The sequence below is a fragment of the Manis javanica genome, chromosome 2 (genome assembly GCF_040802235.1).
Source record: "Manis javanica isolate MJ-LG chromosome 2, MJ_LKY, whole genome shotgun sequence".
Lineage (NCBI taxonomy): Eukaryota > Metazoa > Chordata > Mammalia > Pholidota > Manidae > Manis > Manis javanica.
This window is the reverse complement of record NC_133157.1, coordinates 1,607,599-1,624,041: the sequence shown is the minus strand read 5'-3', so window position 1 is coordinate 1,624,041 and position 16,443 is coordinate 1,607,599. Positions and strand designations below refer to the sequence as shown.

The window sequence follows — 16,443 nt, the reverse complement described above, 5'->3', positions numbered from 1 at the left end:
CCCCACCCTGCTCCAGAAACAGCCTCCCAGTGCCCCTCCCTGCCATGCATACTCTGCCGCAGGGCCTTTGCACAGGCCATTCCTCCTCCCAGACTGCTGTCCCCCACTTAAGCTCACAGCTCCCTCCCACCTCCCCAAGTCTGCTCACAGGTCACTGTTATGAAATGTGTGTCCCCCCAGATTCATAGGTTGAAGCCCTACCTCCAATATGGTGGTGCTGGGAGTCAGGGCTTTGGGGTGATTAGGGCTTGCTGAGGTCATGAAGGTAAGGTGGGCCCTTGATGGGGTCAGTGCCCTTATGAGAACAGTTTGCCCTCCCTCAAGCCCTACCCACCCCACCTGTGAACCTGGAGGGGGTCTCACCAGAAGCCACCAGGCCAGCACCCTGACCTCAGACATGCAGCCTCCAGAGCAGTGGGAAACAAGGGACTGTTTAAGCTGCCTGGCCTGTGGTGTTTGTTACACAGTCCGAGCTGACTGAGACGGTAGCTTCCATGGGCCACTCTACCTGCTGCGTGTACTGCTACGTCCTGTTCCACCCAACATTCCAGCCAGTCCTCTCTGGGTTCTTTCTTCCAAAGCCCCATGATGTGATTAATCTGCTTACAGCACATTTGCTGTCAAGGCTGTCTCTGCCCTTTGTTTGCAGGGCACAGCACACAGTAGGTGCTCACTAAGGACTGTGGAATGAGTAGCTAGTGTTTACTGAACGCCCACCTGTGTGTTTTCTCTCACATTGTCCCCTTCGGGCTGTCCTCCCAGAACTCTAGACACCACAGCTCAGGGAGGGTGGCTGGCTGCCAGGGTCACAGAGCTGGAGGGGCAGCACCAGGGTCAGGACAGGGGAAATCACGGCTGCAGGCGTGTCTTCCAGGACCAGGGGTTACAGGTGGTCAGGCTGTCCTGGGGACTCCCAGAAAGTCGAGCCGAAAGAAGGAACATGAGCCCCCTTGGCCCTCCCTGGGGGCATGAGCTGTGCCCTGCAGCCAGGTGCCGTTTCCAGGATGACCACTGAGCCTGCTTCCCGGATGGGGACACTAAGGCACAGATCACTGGAGTCACTTGGTCAGCTGGCCAGGGCCAGAGCTTGCACCTAAACCACCATCAGATACATCCCCACCCACAAGGTGACCAAACGCAGCATCCGGGGGTTCCTGCTGTCTGCCCAGGAATCCCTGAGCGTGGCCCGAGACGAAGGGAGGCACAGAGCAGCCCTGGGGGACAAGGACAGTCCTGGCTCATTGGGGCAGGCAGAGGGGCCTGGCGGGGCCACGCAGGGTCAGGGCCAGCTCCCTGCTCTGAGGAGCTTTGCCAGGGCAGGGCATGCAGCAGGCCCCCCTCCACCCTGTGAGCCTGCGGGGCCCACCCCAGGAGCCCAGGAGGCAGCGGCAGGGAAGTGCCCGCCTCCCACTCCCTCTGGGGCCTCTTTGCTGGGACCTGGGTAGCGAGGGCCGTGCAAGACCACCACTTGACTCTGCCCACTCCGGCCGCACAAAGGGCCCTTGTTTTTATCAAGACGGGAAAGAAAACCTCCCAGGCCTGGCCTCCAGCTGGCCATCCCCCACCACGCCCACCACGATCACAGGCAGGCTTCACAGGCAGCCTGCCGGCTCCTCCGCATCCTCCGGGACCCAGCCCAGGGCCACCCTCCCCCCCCGAAGGTGCTCCGTGAGCTGGGTTAGCACCCCTCTTGGGCACACGGGGACCCCTTCACCACCACCCCACAACTGCCAGGCTCTGGAAATACAAGCCATGTGTACTCTGGATGCATGCCCTTCCCCCACCCCAAGAGGCAATTTCCAGCAAGCAGGCCAGGAGCCCTCTGGAAATTGGGCCCGCCCCCCACCTGCACTCAGTCTTTGGAACAATGAGCAGCAGGTGAGTCATGCTGCCCCTGCAGGAGGGGAGGCCCCAACCTCCGGCCAGGCTCACCTGCGCACTGCCTCCCCCAGGGCTGCCCTGGACTCCCAGACCTGCCTCGCGGGGCTGGTGGACAGGCTGCACCGACCACTGACCTCCCAGGAGGAGGGCCTCCCCCAGCACCCATGGGCGGCTCAGGACAGGCAGCCTGGCGAGGAGGCTGCTGGGGACCCCGGCTGGGGAGGGTCCGCGCACAGGTGGAGTGGTGGAGAGGGCGCAAGGACAGAGGGCTGCTGGTTCCCGGCACAGCCCAGCAGCTCACCCATTACACGCCCACAGCTCAGAGAAGGGCCCAGATGGCAGGAGGTCCCGCAGCAGCCGTGCCTCAGTAGGAGCCCTTCCAGATGCCCGGGCCAGCTCGGCCCCCACCTGCTGCTGGGGTTCCCAGACGGCGGCCTCGGGGGGCAGGGAGCCAGGTTCTCCAGGCAGAGCTGCCCACCCCGGGAAAACCCCTGGGTGGCCATGGGCGTGAACACCCTGGGGCATGGAGGCTGCACCCCATCCCACCAGCACAGCACCCCCAAACAAGGGCAGGAGGGTCCCAGAGTCTTTGTTCCCTCCCATCCGTCCTCGGCCTCTGAGCTGGGGGTGAAATGCCGTCATCCCTCAGGACGGAGACCCTGGAGACTCGCCCCGCAGCTGGACGGACGCTTCCCGGCTCATTCTCAGCAGGCCTGGGGGGCACTGGAGGCTGGCTTTGTGCGCAGGGAGGGGTGGCGAGCCCCCCAGCGCAGGGCCTGCCTGACTCCCTCCCGCGGCCACTTGGAAGCAGCTCAGGGTGGCCTCGCCACCCGTTTATAAATCCATTGTCTCACAGGGAACATTCTGTCCCCGTGTGCAGCACTGCTGACCTGTACGGGGGACCAGCTGCCCGTGAATGAGGTCACTGTGGCAGCCTCAGCTGATCCGAGGGCCTCCCCTGGTCAGTGCCCGGGGCATGGCTCCTGCCCCTCTGGCCGACTCAGGCCCCTTCCCCCCAGCCTCCTCCCCAGGGCCTCCCACTCTGGTCCTCTGCCCAGCGCCCAGCCTGGAGTGGGGTCCTCGGCCAAGGGGGTGAGCAGTTGGTGGGGGCAGTGAGCAGCCCTCTCCTCCTCTTCCTGCCCATGACCGGGTGATAAACCTGGGGGACTTGGGGTGACCACAGCCCTTGCCACCCCCAGAGACCATGAAGACCTGGCCCAAATGCCCAGGACTCAGGCTACCTCTGCCCATGCCACCCCCATCCCCTGAAACCTCATTTCCATCCCACCCCTTCCAGTCTCCCCGCTCCCTGATTTGTCCTAAGAAACAGGGGGTTCCGTCTGTGTCCCCAGCACCCTGGACACACTGGCAGTCCCCCCCACCCTCAATGTGAGCTCCAGAGCAGCGCCCAGAGCTGCGATGCTGACACCCTAGAGACAGGTTCACACCTCCTGAGGGCCCCCTTCCCTGACCAGGCAGTTGTGCTAGAAATGCAGTCTGGGGGACAGGGCTGCCCATCCCAGCCTGGGAACTCACCTTGGGCCTCATAGCCGGCCAGGTCTGGCTTCTCTGCGGCTGCCGGGCTGGTCAGCCGGCCCAGTGCCAGCTGCAGCTGCGCTACGTTCATGCGGGCGGTGAGCTCCCCGTTTCGGTCCCCGATCTGCAGCCAAGCAAGGCTGGGTCAGTGGGCAGGTGGGTTGGGAGGCCCTGCTCCAGGCTCCCTCAGGACAGTCACTGACCCCTCGGGCTTCCAGAGGCAGAGTCTGGGGATCTGTCCCTGGGTGGGGACAGATGGCCTCACACGCCCCAGATGCCCCCTCGCACCTCAGGAATGCCCGGGCCTTGGGCAGCCTGGCCCCATGCCACTTGGGGCCTCCTTCCTGGGCACCCTCACAGGAGCAGCCGGCCTGTTAGGCCTCTGGAGCTTCGTGTCCACGCTCAGGTGCTCACAGGCTCCGCGGGAGCAGTATCCGAGCTGCAGAGGCTTCCCGTGGCCCCAGCTGGCCCAGCTCCGTGGGAGACAGAAGGACACTCCAGGGACGGAAAGCAGGGCCCCTGTTCCCACTGTCCCCACTCCCGGCTACAAGCAGCCACCGGGCCCTTGAAGGGTGGCTGGGAAGGGTGGAGGAGCAGCCCAGGGAGGAGCCCAGAGCAAAGGACATGGCCCAGCGTGGGCCGGGCAGCGCCTGGGGCCTCCCCACGGGCTAGGGCAGCGGGCGGGTGCTGAGGGGAGGGCAGGCCCGGCTCACCTCCTGGGAGATCTCCAGGTGCTTCCTGGCGAAGGTCAGGGCCTGTGCCGGGCTGCCCATGGACACGTAGGCATTCCCCAGACTCCAGCACGCCCGGCCCTCACCCACTCTGCAGGGACGGGAAACTGAGTCCACACCTGCAGCCCCCAGGACTGCCAGCCTGCCTCTAGCCCAGCCCTCCTGAGGCCACCAGCCTGCAGGAGGCCAGGCCCCTCGTGACAGTGGGGGAAAGGACAGAGGAGGCGGGGTGGGTGCTCGGGCCGGGGTGTTCCAGGCGCGGCTCTGCTCTCCCCCTGGTGGTCGGCAAGCCTCTCGCCCTGTGGCTTCCTCCACCTTGGGCAGCGACCCCAGGCCCTTGGGCCATTTTTTAATTGAGGTGAAAATCCTATAGTAAAGGCGACCACCTGATCACCAGTTCAGCGGCACTGCACAGTCACGGCCCATGACCACCACTGCCTGGTTCCACAGCGTGGCCGCCCACACAGCCTGGGCATGGAAGCCTCCAGGTGGGGCAGCCTTTTAGACCCCTCTTCCCCACCACCTGCCAGAGGCCTGGGTTCTGAGCCCCTGGCTCCGGCCACTGCCCACCCATCCTGTGCGTGCACTGCGTGCGCATGAGTCCCGGTCTGCCTGCCTCTCTCCAGAGACTGACAGTCATGTAGATGCGGCGCAGGGAGGGGCTCAGCGGGGCTTGGCCCGGCCAGCTGGTGCCGAGGGGCGCTGTGAGCAGCCACCCGGTGCCCACCTGGTCTCACCTAGTCCTGCTCAGTGGGTGGTGTGGCCACTGTGGAGGAAGGCTGAGGTCACTTGGCAGCTGGTGGCAGGGCAGGGCCCGTGACAGAGGCTGGCACCAAGGCCATGCAATAATAAGCTTGTGGTTCAGCATGCAGGGGGACTGCGGGAGCCCTGGGCCAGCTCTGCCCACCCGGCGTGGATGCCACTCACCTGTCGGCCAGCTCCTGGGCAATGAGCAGGTGCCGCAGGTGGTACTCGGCTGCCCGCTCGTAGTCCTGCAGCAGCGTGTACGTGTTGCCCAGGCTGTAGCAGGCCTGCGCCTCCCCCGCCTGGTCCTTGAGCTGCCGAGACAGCTGCAGCGTCTTCCTGCAGGAGTGGGAAGGTCGGTCCGGGTAGGAGCAGTACCCACCCCCGCCCAGCCGTGGGACGTGAGTCCTGTCAGTGTCCGGGTGGCCCAGACACCCCACCTGGCTCCTGGGGAGGCTGCCAGAGGACCCTCCCTAGGGCCTGGTGTCCAGAGGTCCCTGGAGGGGCAGGGCGGGGCAGGGGCCTACTTGTAGTACTCGGCAGCCACGTCAAAGCGCCCCAGGAAGATGTGGGCATTCCCCAAGTTGCTGTAGGCTCTCCTCTCTGCCGCCTTGTCTCCAAATTCCTTAGCGATGGCCAGGCGCTGAGGATGCACACCCGAGGCCCGGGTGGTCACAGAGCAGCCCCAGGACCAGATGCAGGTGGCAGTGCTGCCTCTGGCCCAACGTCTGTGTCCGGGGGAGCGGCACAGGAGCGACTGCACTGAGCTCCGCCCGCCGTACTCACCTCCTTGTGGAAGGTCGTGGCCTCCACGAAGCTCCCAAGCAGGTAGTGCGTGTTGCCCAGGTTGCCATAGGCCCTGCCCTGAGCCGCCCGGTCGCCCAGCTCCTTCACCAGGGCCAGATTCCTCCTGCAGGCCAAGTCCCTCTGAGCCATGTCCCTCCCAGAGAGCGGGAAGCAGGGCCCCAGTGACCCACCGGCCGGGGCCAGAAGACGCTGCGTTGGTGGCTTCCCTCAGCCCCTCCCAGGATGCTGTCTGAGCCCGAGGCTCAGGGCAGAGCTCCCCGCACCCCCGATTCCTGTTTCCGGGTGCTGCCTCTGTTCTCCCAGGGAAGGTATCTCACAGCCAGGGGCCGGGCCCAGCAGCACCCCCTTTCTCCAGTTGTGTTTCCTGAATGCCACATGGCTCAGGGTCGCAGTTTCCCTGCTTCTCCCCATTGCTCTGGAAGCACCGGGACATGGAGCCCCACCAGACCCTGAGCAAGGGGCAGGGGAGGGGCAGGGGAGGGCCAGCCTGGCTGTCTCCGCCTGGGGGGCAGCAGGAGGGGTGGGAACGGGCGTGGGCACCCTGTGCTTGGGGCCGTGGCTCAGGATCAGGGCATGATGTGGAAATGCTCGGCCAAGCCCACTGCCCCACTCACTCGTAGAACTCGGAGGCCCTGCGGAGCGTCTCACGGACATCAGGTGGCAGGTGCCCAGGGTCCTGAGCGCTGTTCCAGGACAGCTGCTTGCCCTTGGCATGGTACACGTTGCCAATGTTGTAGAGCGCTCTTGCCTCCCCGACCTGCAGGAAGCACCCAGGATGCAGGGGGCACCTCCAAAGACATGGCCCCGGCCACTGGCCCACCGTGCCAAGGCGTGCACACAGAGCTGGCGCCCACCGCCTGGCCGTGTCCCCAGTGACCTGGGGCTGCCATCACCAAGTCCAGATGCTAAGGTGGTGGTGCGGCGTAAGGGCGGGGGGCGCAGCCTGGCTCTGCCCCTCCCAGGCCATCCTTCTCTCCACCACTCTTTGGGGTGGCCAGGCCCTGCCCTGACACTGGGGATAGGGGCTCCAGCTCAAGGCCAGGCTTGGCCATCTCCAGCTGCAGCACAGGGAATTATGCCACTTTCCTAGCCTCAGTTTCCTTGTCTGTACAGGGGAGCAGGGATACTGGCCTCCCAGTCACAAGGCAGGACTGTCAGGTCCCCAGCCACTCCATCTGCTACTTCCTCACGTCTGCCTCTGTGGCGAGGCGCCCTCCCCAGCCACACAGCCCTGTCTGCCTCTGGGCCCCAAGAGCGGCGGGGGGTACTGAAGGACTCAGGCGAGGTCAGTGAGCAGAGTGCTAACATGGAAGACGGGGGTGGGGGGCCCCAGCTCCAGGATCCGGGTGTCTCCCACGTGTCAGTGGGAGCTGGAAGGGCCCTCACTTCTGAGGGAGGCTGCTCTCCCGCCCCGTCCCATAGGGGTGCATGGGGCTGCGAGCAGTGTGCTGCCTGCCAGCCCCAACCCTAGGCCTGGACAGGGGCTACACGTCAGAGGTGGGAGGGCAGGTGGTCTGGGGCTGATGACCCACCTTGTCCCCCTGCTCTCTGGCGATGTCCAGGTGCCGCTGGCAGCAGACGGTGGCCTCATCGAAGCGTCCTAGGACTTTGAGTGTGTTGCCCAGGTTCCCGCTGGCTTTGGCCTCCCCCATGCGGTCTCCAATGGTCCTATAGGGCAGGAAGGAGAGAGGGGCCAGGCTGAGGACTGGCTGGGACCCTGAGCGCAGCAGGGGGCCTGGCTGGCTGCTGAGGATGTGAGCAGAGCCCAGAGGCTGCAGGGAAGGGCCCGCAGGCAGGGCCGGTGGAAGCCTGGAGCTCTGCTCCACCTGGGAGGTCCAGGCTGCTGACGGGCAGTGACCACAGCCGAGAGGGACAGCAGGAGGGAGGCAGGGCACAAGTGAAGGGCACTCTGCAAGGGGAGTGGCACAGGGAGCGGCACAGGCAAAGCCCTGGGGTCAGGGACGGACACCTGGGCACAGGGGAGGGACAGGCGGTCACCCCCAGACACAGCCCAGACAAGCACATGCACAGGAGAGATGCACACGGAACGCTCAGCCACACCCACACTCACACAGAGACACACAGACACGTTCACACGTTTCTCAGCTTAAACAGACCCCTGGGGCACTTCCCGGATCCCCCACCCCCTCCCAGGTTGGGGTGTTCTCTCTGGACTCCCCTGGGCCCCAAGAGTCCTGCCACCCGGCTCGAAATGTGACTGCCACTCCCTGAGGGCAGGATGCCCAGACACTGCCCGTGCGGGCCAAGCAGTGGGGGTGCAGATGGTCCCCCACACCCCTGCTCACCGGGCCAGCAGCAGGTCATGCCTGTGGTACTCCAGCGCCCGCACAAACTCCTTCAGGTAGAAGTAGGCGTTGCCCAGCTGGCTGTAGATGGCACTCAGTGTCTTCAGGTCCTCGGTGCCCACCTGCACCGCAGCCTCAAAGAACGCCACGCCCGCCTTGAAGTCCCCCGCCTTGCAGAGACGCTCGCCCTCCAGGGCCAGCTCCAGGCACGAGGCCTCCATCCTGGACAGAGGGGGAGAGTCACAGCCCACCTCTCACACAGCCACACCTGGGGGACCACGGGCCCCTCGGATGTCTGTGGGGAGTGCCATGTAGGTACTCGCAGATGTAAACCTCTCTTTGGCTAAATGCCCAGAGCAGGGCCTGACGGTGCGCCCACCCCTAGGATGGCACACCCGTGTGGCTCACCTCCACCCAGACCTCACTGCACACCCTTCGTCTCCACCCAGAACTCAAGAGCCCCTGATGAAGGCATTAGTCTGTAGACTAATTAGTCTACAACAAGACCCTCAGCCCATGGCAGCTGAGCTCTAAATGCTGCCTCCCCCCAAGTCCCACCTGCTGGGGCGAGGGGCCACCTCAGGGCTAGGCACCACATGGCATCCTTCAGAGCGGTCACGGCAGCCAAGGGCAGGCTCTGATCCATCCCAAGGCTGACCAAGGCTCAGAGAGGGCCGGCAAGCTGCTCAGGGTCACATAGGCTGGATCTGACCCCAGCTTCTCATCCTGTACCGGGAGTAGGATGCCCACCTTCCAAGCTCTTGGTGAGGGCTGGGGGCTCAGCCATTATCTGTCCTCCCTTCAATCCTCTTGGGGACATGGCAGCCCCTGGCCCCTCCTTGCTGGGCCACCCACCCCCAGGCGCTGAGAAGCATTCTGCCAGATGCCAGCCAGGACTGGCCTGAGGACCAGCCGCTCTTACCACGCCACCCCACAGGGCACTGCCGCAGGAAGCCGACAGCAGTGTCCCCGGATGAACCCAACCCCTGCAAAACCCAAGCTCCTGCCCTTGCTGGGGGCCGCATCAGCCCCTCACCCTCAGGCCCTGCAGAGCCCTCTGAGGCGGGGTCCCTGGTGCCCACGGAGGGCCCCTACAGCCCCGGGCCTCTGTCAGGAAGCCGTGTGCTCGGGGCCACCCACTGGGGCCTCGCGCTCCAGCCCCCTGTGCTGTCTCAGCCTCCTCCTCTGCTGCTCTGGCTGCTCAGGTGGAAACCAGGCCCGGGCTCCGCCCATCGCCCTGTCTGGGGTGGGGGAGCAGAGAGCAGAGGGACACCGCAAACGGGTGATGGACATGGAGACCAGGGCCCAAAGCGGGAGCTGGGGAGGCGGTGCCCAGGAGGCGACGGGAGTCCAGGGAGAGGCCCCTCCCACAGGGGTGGGGAGCCCCAGCTCGGTGACCTCGCAGTGACTGGGACAAGCAAGACCTGCTCTGTGGGGTCACACGCCAGTCCAGCCGTCCAGCCCCATTTCCATGGTTTTGATATGATCAGTTCGTGGAAAGCCCAGAGTAATTGGAAACATCCACCCAGAACCCCCCATTGCACCCAATGCCCTGACCCGCTCTCTGCCGTTAGACTCGTGCCATGATTGGGAGTCAGTGGGGGAGACCCAAGGAAAGGAGGCCATCTGCGGGGCAGCGTCTACCGTTTCACCACACGTGATACATGCTATTACGCGTCATTCCCATACAGACCACGAGGCCCAGGCACGGTGCCGGGTCAGTGAGAAACGGGCACTTTAAACGCTCCCAGCGACCATGACAGCATGTGGGCCAACAGGTCAGGCCAGGGCCGGTGGACCAGGGAGCAGCTGAGCCCCCCGCGGCAGCCCTTGGGCTCAGAGCCTTCTGCTGGGGAAGCCCCACCTCCGCGGCGCCCGACCCACCTACGACTTCCCAACACTGGGGGGAAAGTGGGCTCCTCCCCTCCATGGAGGAAGCAGGGCCCGGCCTCCAGGCCCCCAACACCTCCCTGTCCCCCCCAGATTCAAGCAGAGCCTGTGGCCTCTCAGAGAGCCAGGAGCCAGGGACACCAGACCCGTGGGCCTCCCTGCTGCCCCCACACCCTGGGCCTCCCACCTCAACATACTCCAGCGCTCTGGGGAGGGCCACCCAGACACTGTGCACAGGAGCCGGGGCAGCCCATGCCCACTCCAATGCCATGCACAGGACTCCTCAACCAAGGCCTGCTCTCCCCCACCTGGCTGCTCACCAGGCCGGTTCTCCTCCCAGGTGACTGTGGAGGAAAGGGGCTCGTAGTCTGAGAAATGGGTGCTTTGGAGCCACACCCTGCTAGTGGGTCTGCCCCCCGGGAAATGTGGCATCACAGGCAAAGAGCAAAGGAGGGCAGGGCAGACTTGGGAAGGGCCAGGGGGACACTGACGGGGTACCCGACGCAGTCATCCCGGACTGTGGAGGTTCTAACACAGGCCCAGCAGAGCGGGGAAGCCCGGAGAGGCCACCAAGCAGGGTGTCCAGAACTAGACGCTCCTACCCACTTCTCTTACCCCGAGAACCACCAAATGCATCTTGACCCCCAGCACTCACCCCTGGGGCCTGGTGTCTGGTCCTCTGCCCAGGTGCCCCCCCAACCAGGAGCCCAGCACACCTCTTCCCCTGCAGGTGGCGCATCCTCTGCACGTACAGCCACAGCTCCAGGCCCACGGGCAACAGCAGTGGGTGGGGGCAGGGGGCGCCATACACCACTTTGCACACGGCCTTCTGTGCCATGCTCAGGGCCACTGGCTGGCCCTCCGCGGCGGCAGCCAGCATGGCGGGGCTCCTGGCCCCTCTCCCAGCTGGCCAGCCCTTGCCCCGCCTTGGCTGTTGGTCTGGGGGTACACCAGCCTGGGAGTTCCCCTGCCTCCCCCACCCAGAGGGGCTGAAGGCTATGGCGGCCTTGGCTCCCTCAGGAAGGGGGTCCAGGGCCTCCCAGGGCCTGAGGAGGATCAAGGGATCAGGGCTGCTCAGAGCCGGAATCAGCACAGTCAGCAGGGGGCAGGGCCAGGGCGGCGGCGGGCGGGGGGCCAGACGCAATCCTAGTCCACAAGCTCCCTTGAGGACTGGCACACAGCTGGGGTGCAGGGGCACAGCCCCCTTCTCCCTCATCCCGATTCCTCAGCAAACTTCTACTGCCCTCTGACCCTGGGGCCAGTTCCAGGCCAGAGCCTGGCCGCGCACCACAAAGAGCCGGGGCAGTGTCTGTGAATGAGAGATGGGCACCTCGCCAGCCCCAGCCCTTTCCTCACGGGCCCGCCTGCCCCAGTGGGTGGCAGGAGCAGGCCCCCAGCTCCTGTCGACAAGCCGGGCCCCCAAATCCACTCCTACCTCCTGCCTGCCTCCGGGCTGCCACCCCATGTATAAACTGCAGGCCACCTTCTGCTGTCTTCTGTGAGACCCTGCTAGCCTGGCTGGGTCACTTCCTTGCTCAGTGAAGCCTCTGTCCCCCCACTCCACCTCTGCAGGCCTGTGGGCATCTGACTGGTCACCGTGCACTGGGGCTGCCCGCTCCTTCCTCACTGCCCACATGCCCACCCTGCAGGGCTGCCTATGGCCTCTGCAAGGCCCATCTGCCCTAGGGCACGAGACTGGGGCTCCCTGGGGCTCTGGGTGGGGATGGCTGAGGTTGTCAGGCCCCCAGGGCTCTGGTCTTAGCCCCCCGTCCGCCTTGCCACCCAAACCCCGGGAAGGGGTAGCCTTCACCTGGAACCTGCCACCTGGGCTAAGAAGGGGGAACACCTAGCCCACTGCCTCAGGGACTAGCCTGTCCTGACCTCTGGCTGATGTCCTGGCCGCCCCAGCCGGACCACGCCCACCTGCGATCCATTCTCTTAACACAACGACTGACCTCACTGACCTCACATCTCTCCTTGAAAGGGCCTGACCACGGCTGGCTTTCCGAGAGGCCAGACCGCAGTGGCCAGGAGATAGGATGCTGTCTGCCAGCTCCCACCGCCTGGCCGCTGGCTTCAGTTAATGAACAGGCTATCGACTCGCCAGTGGCCCGCCTTACTGCTCCAGCCACCACACGCCCACACCCCTCGGGCCTGGCTTTGGTACCCAACCTGGCCCTGGACCACGTGGCCCTGCTCTCGACCCCCTAACCCTGCTGGCCCCACTCAGGGTTCCAGCCCTCACAGGTCTGTCCCACCAGACTCCACAGCATCCTCTGGTGCTGAGCCCTGAAGCTGCTCTCCAAACCAGGACCCTAGCTCCCAGCAGCCGTGTGCCCCAGCCCCATTCTTTGCTCAATGCAATAGTCTCTGTCTTTCCCCCCACGGGTTGTCACCCACACTCGGGATGCCTTCAACAGGGGGTGGGTGCAGGACTGAGGCACAGCATGGTAGGGGCGGGAATCCCTCCACTGGAAAGGACGGGGCAGGTGTCACTCGGGGCAGGAGAGCTCCCCCATTTTGGGGGGCTGTTGGGCCACCTGCCCATCCCCCCAGGCCCATGGCCTCTCCCTCTCAAACCTGTGCTCTTGGCAAGTGGACCCAGGCGAGGCCGAGCAAGGTCCCGAGCACAACTGCGGGCCTGCCGCCTCCCTGACCTGGCCCCTTGCCACAGCCCCACCTGGGGACTTTGTGAGCTCGCGGGCACCCCCAGGCTCAGGCCCTTCTCAGAGAGGATTCTGAGCCACTCCGCCCAGACCGGCGCTGGAGGAGGACTGAACCCTGCCCGGCAGCCCCCACAGGAGTGTTGCTGTGGAGAGGGAGCCACTGGGAGGGGGCGAGGCGGAGGGGACCAGCCCAGCCCAGGGAACACCACACACCGAGGGGCCCACAGACAGCCGTCCGCGGCACACTCAGCCAAATGGGTCCTGCCCACAGGGTGTCCATGCGCCTGCAGGTCAGTGTCCCTGGACACAGAGGCTTCCGGAGGGCAGAGAAGCTCTGGCCGTCCTCCTCTCGGCCCTGTGGCCCCCACCTGTCCACAAGGCTCCCGTTCACATCTCTCCGACTCCCTCCCCTTCCTGCCAGCCTCCAAAGCGTGCCCTGACCAGGAGCTGCCCTGCCCAACCTGGCATGACCACACAGTCAGATCCAACCTCTGCACAGGCTGCCGCAGGAGCCCTGAGGGAAGGCCCGCACACACAGCCCTGACCAGGGCGGGACTGATCCCTTGGGGCTAGACTGGGATCTCAGCTCCTGCAGACACCAGGCTGGGCACAGGGCGACTCGCAGCAGCCTCTCGGGGCTCCTCAGGGAAGGTTCCCACAGCCCCCTACACACACACCACACAGGCTCATGCACACTCACACACACACCACACACACACACAGGCTCACGCACACTCACGCACACACCACACACACACAGGCTCGTGCTCACACACACACACACACACACACAGAGGCTCATGCACACACACACACAGGCTCACGCTCACACACACACACAGGCTCGCGCTCACACACACACACACAGGCTCACGCACTCACACACACACACACAGGCTCGCGCTGACACACACACACAGGCTCACGCACACTCACACACACACCACACACACACACACCACACACACACACACACACACAGGCTCGCGCTCACACACACACAGAGGCTCGTGCACACTCACACACACGCACACACAGGCTCACGCACACTCACACACACACACAGGCTCACGCACACTCACACACACACACACAGGCTCATGTACACTCACACAGAGCTGGTGGCTGCCAGATCAACTCCGGCAATTCTTTTGGATAAAGTGCCCTCTCTCCATCGAACACACAACCACGGGGCAAAGGCGACCCTACAGAGCTCTCCATTCTCATGGGGTGCCATGGACGGGGTCCTTCAGGGTGGGCGTCAGCGGCCAGCAAACCCACCCGCACGCCCCTCCCCCTGCGTGGGGCTCAGGGCTCATCTGTGAAGACCACACAATGGGGCTGTGTGTCCGCCAACAGCGCAGATCAGACCAAGGTGGGTGGAGCAGCAAGGCCTTCCCCGCCTCCAGGGCCTCATTCTGCATGGGGCACAGGGGCCGGGGGGCCAGGAGGCCAGGGGCCTGGGCACCAGCAGAAGCTTGCCGCTGATGGACTGTCTGGTTGGGGCTGAAGAATCCTCTCCGGCCAGGCTAGGCCCCTAGAAGGCTCAGCAGCAGGGGAGGCTCTCCGGTGGTAGGGAGCCTCGTGGGGCTGGGATGATGGCGTCCCTCCAAGTCGGGGGCCTGTGAGGCCCACTTTGGGGAGCCAGGCCCGCCTCTGGGCATTGCCACCACTAAGTTTTCTGTGCCCAGCTGGCACACTATCCAGCTCTCCTGGACGCCTGCACACTTGGCAGAGTCCAGACCCCTCAGGGGGCCTGTGTCCACCTGGCCAGGCCCAGGGCATCACCCTGTGGAGCACTCTCATCAGGCCCCACGTCACCACACAGGCACGCAGCCCTGGGCAGGGCCCACCTGTCACCCTCAGTGCATGTGAGGTGCGGAGACGGGACTGCTGGCATCATCCACGACTCTGCCCGCGGGCAGATGCCCTCTCAGGGCGCACACCCGCCCGGCTGGCTCTGTAGCCCCAACCTGGGCCTGCGGTCTGCTGGGTCCCAGGCATGTGGTGGGCCTGTCAGGGCAGAGACCCCCTACCCCCGTGACACAGCCTGTTCTCCCAGCCCTGCTGCCCCTAGTACCCCTGCATGGCAATGTGGGGCTGGTGCCAGGCTTGGAAGGGAAGCTCCTGGCAGCCCCTCCACACACCTGCTGTGCCAGGAGCCTAGCTTCCGGTCTCCCACCCCACAGCCATCAGCATGGGGGTCTGGCAGGCAGTAGCCCATCGCAGCCTTCCATCCCGCCCACCCACCCACTAGTCCCTGGGCTCTCGCAGGTGGGGGTGCTGGGAAACCCCAGGGCCCCTCCCTGGCACCCCCAGGGGGCGCCAAGCCCCAGCGCCCCCCATCCCTGCAGCCCCCTCCTGCCTCCGTACCTGGCAGGATCCCTCTCCCAGCGCCTGGTGCCCCTCCGGCTCCCCTGCCCCGCGGCCCTCACCCCCAGCGGCCCCCAGGGAGGGCACATCCCGCCACGTTACGCGCCTGCCGCTGCCTTTGTTCCGGGCCCCCGCCTCCGCCGGCGCCCCGCCACCCGTCCCCATTCCCGTCCCCATTCCCGTGTCCATCGCCAGTCCCCGATCGCCCAGCCGACCTGGAGTAGAGGCGCCGGGCCGGGCCGGGCAGCTCGTCGGCGGCGGGCGGGGCCGGGCCCGCCATGGGGCGGGGGTCGCGGAGGCCTCGGTCCGAGCACCCTACACTCACGCCTCCCTGAGCTCGCGGCCCACCGTCCGTCAGTCTGTACGCGCCCGCGGGAGGCGCCGAGGAAGTGATGTGCGCCGGGTGCCGCCCCTCCCGCCGTGGCCGTGATGTCACCGCCGCCCGCGCGGGGAGGGGGCGCGGACGGCGCGGCGGCGGTGGGGGAGGGGAGCGAAGGGAGCCGGGGGAGGAAGCCCACGGGGCGGGGGCGGGGCCTCCGGGCGCGGCGGGGGCGGGGCCTCCAGGGTGACGCGTGGGGCGGGGCCCTGGTTTGGCGGCGGGGCTGGCTCCCGGGCGGCGGGTCCTGCGAGGTTCCTGGGTGGCCGTCGCCCAGCTGGCCTCCGCAGCCCACTGCCTCCTTGCCTTTGTTCGGCGCCCCGCCCGTGGGTGGTCCCCTGTCCTCTCCTCCTGTCCAGTCCCAACACGCTTCACCCCCTTCTCCAAACTGGCGCTGGGGTGTGGGCCTGGAAGGATGCCCTTCTGCCTACTTTAGAGACCCGGGAGCCGGGGACAAACGCTGTTCTGTCCCCCCACGTGATGAATTCGGGCCTGGAGGAGAGGGGATCACATGTACCAGGCCGTCTGTGCGGCCTGGCCCAGCGCCGTGGACTCACAGCCCACCTCCCCTGCTGCTTCCCACTCTGAAACCTCGGGTCCCCTCCCAACCTGGGTCTTCTCATCAGTGAAATAGGGCCGAGTGGCCATGGAGGGAAGCAGGTAGGACAGCCGGGCTGAGCCCACCCCGAGTCTGCATCCCAGCACCATCTCCTCCTCCGTGAATTCCTGGGGGCCCACTGGACGTGGCCTCCCACCCACCCGCCCTGAGCACTGCGCCGCTCCGGAGTGGCCTCTGGCCAGGAAACAGCACGCTCGTGCGCGGCAGGGCCAGCTCCTGGGCACAGCCACGCACGCGGACCTCAGTGCCCATTTGGGCCTCACCTTCTGGCTCGGTCCTGCTCCCCTTTCCAGTACAGCCAGGAGATGCCAAGCCCTGGAGGAGCTGCTGTGACCAAACGGGACAGGGACGAGTCTGGGAGTAGGAACGGGGCTGCTTCCCTCAGGAGCACTGCACACCCTCCCCGGACAGCAGCCCTGGGCTCCGGAAAATGCGAGGCCTGTGCAGCGAGCCCCTTGCAGCATGCAGCCCGCAGGACACTGGCTCCAGGCCAGGGCATATGCCAACGAAAATA

The 16,443-nt window shown here is 65.8% G+C and overlaps 1 protein-coding gene across 14 annotated transcripts in view; it reads right to left on the bottom strand.

Annotated features, from left to right (window-relative positions):
- Positions 1–16,443, bottom strand: part of GPSM1 (G protein signaling modulator 1) — a 28,611-nt gene extending 12,168 nt beyond the window's left edge. For 10 of the 14 annotated variants that reach the window (XM_017645990.3, XM_073221534.1, XM_073221535.1 and 7 more), the window contains exons 1-9: positions 16,193–16,443; positions 8,006–8,227; positions 7,232–7,367; positions 6,314–6,456; positions 5,679–5,802; positions 5,420–5,535; positions 5,076–5,231; positions 4,131–4,239; positions 3,418–3,541 (exon numbers count right to left, since the gene is read on the bottom strand). In XM_017645990.3, coding sequence (XP_017501479.3) covers positions 3,418–3,541; positions 4,131–4,239; positions 5,076–5,231; positions 5,420–5,535; positions 5,679–5,802; positions 6,314–6,456; positions 7,232–7,367; positions 8,006–8,227; positions 16,193–16,428 — 1,366 coding nt within the window. In that variant the 5' untranslated portion in view covers positions 16,429–16,443. Of the gene's footprint in view, positions 1–3,417; positions 3,542–4,130; positions 4,240–5,075; positions 5,232–5,419; positions 5,536–5,678; positions 5,803–6,309; positions 6,457–7,231; positions 7,368–8,005; positions 8,228–15,149; positions 15,435–16,192 lie in introns of those variants that run through there. The other 4 variants (XM_073221532.1, XM_037007669.2, XM_037007668.2 and 1 more) reach the window with 4 other exon arrangements.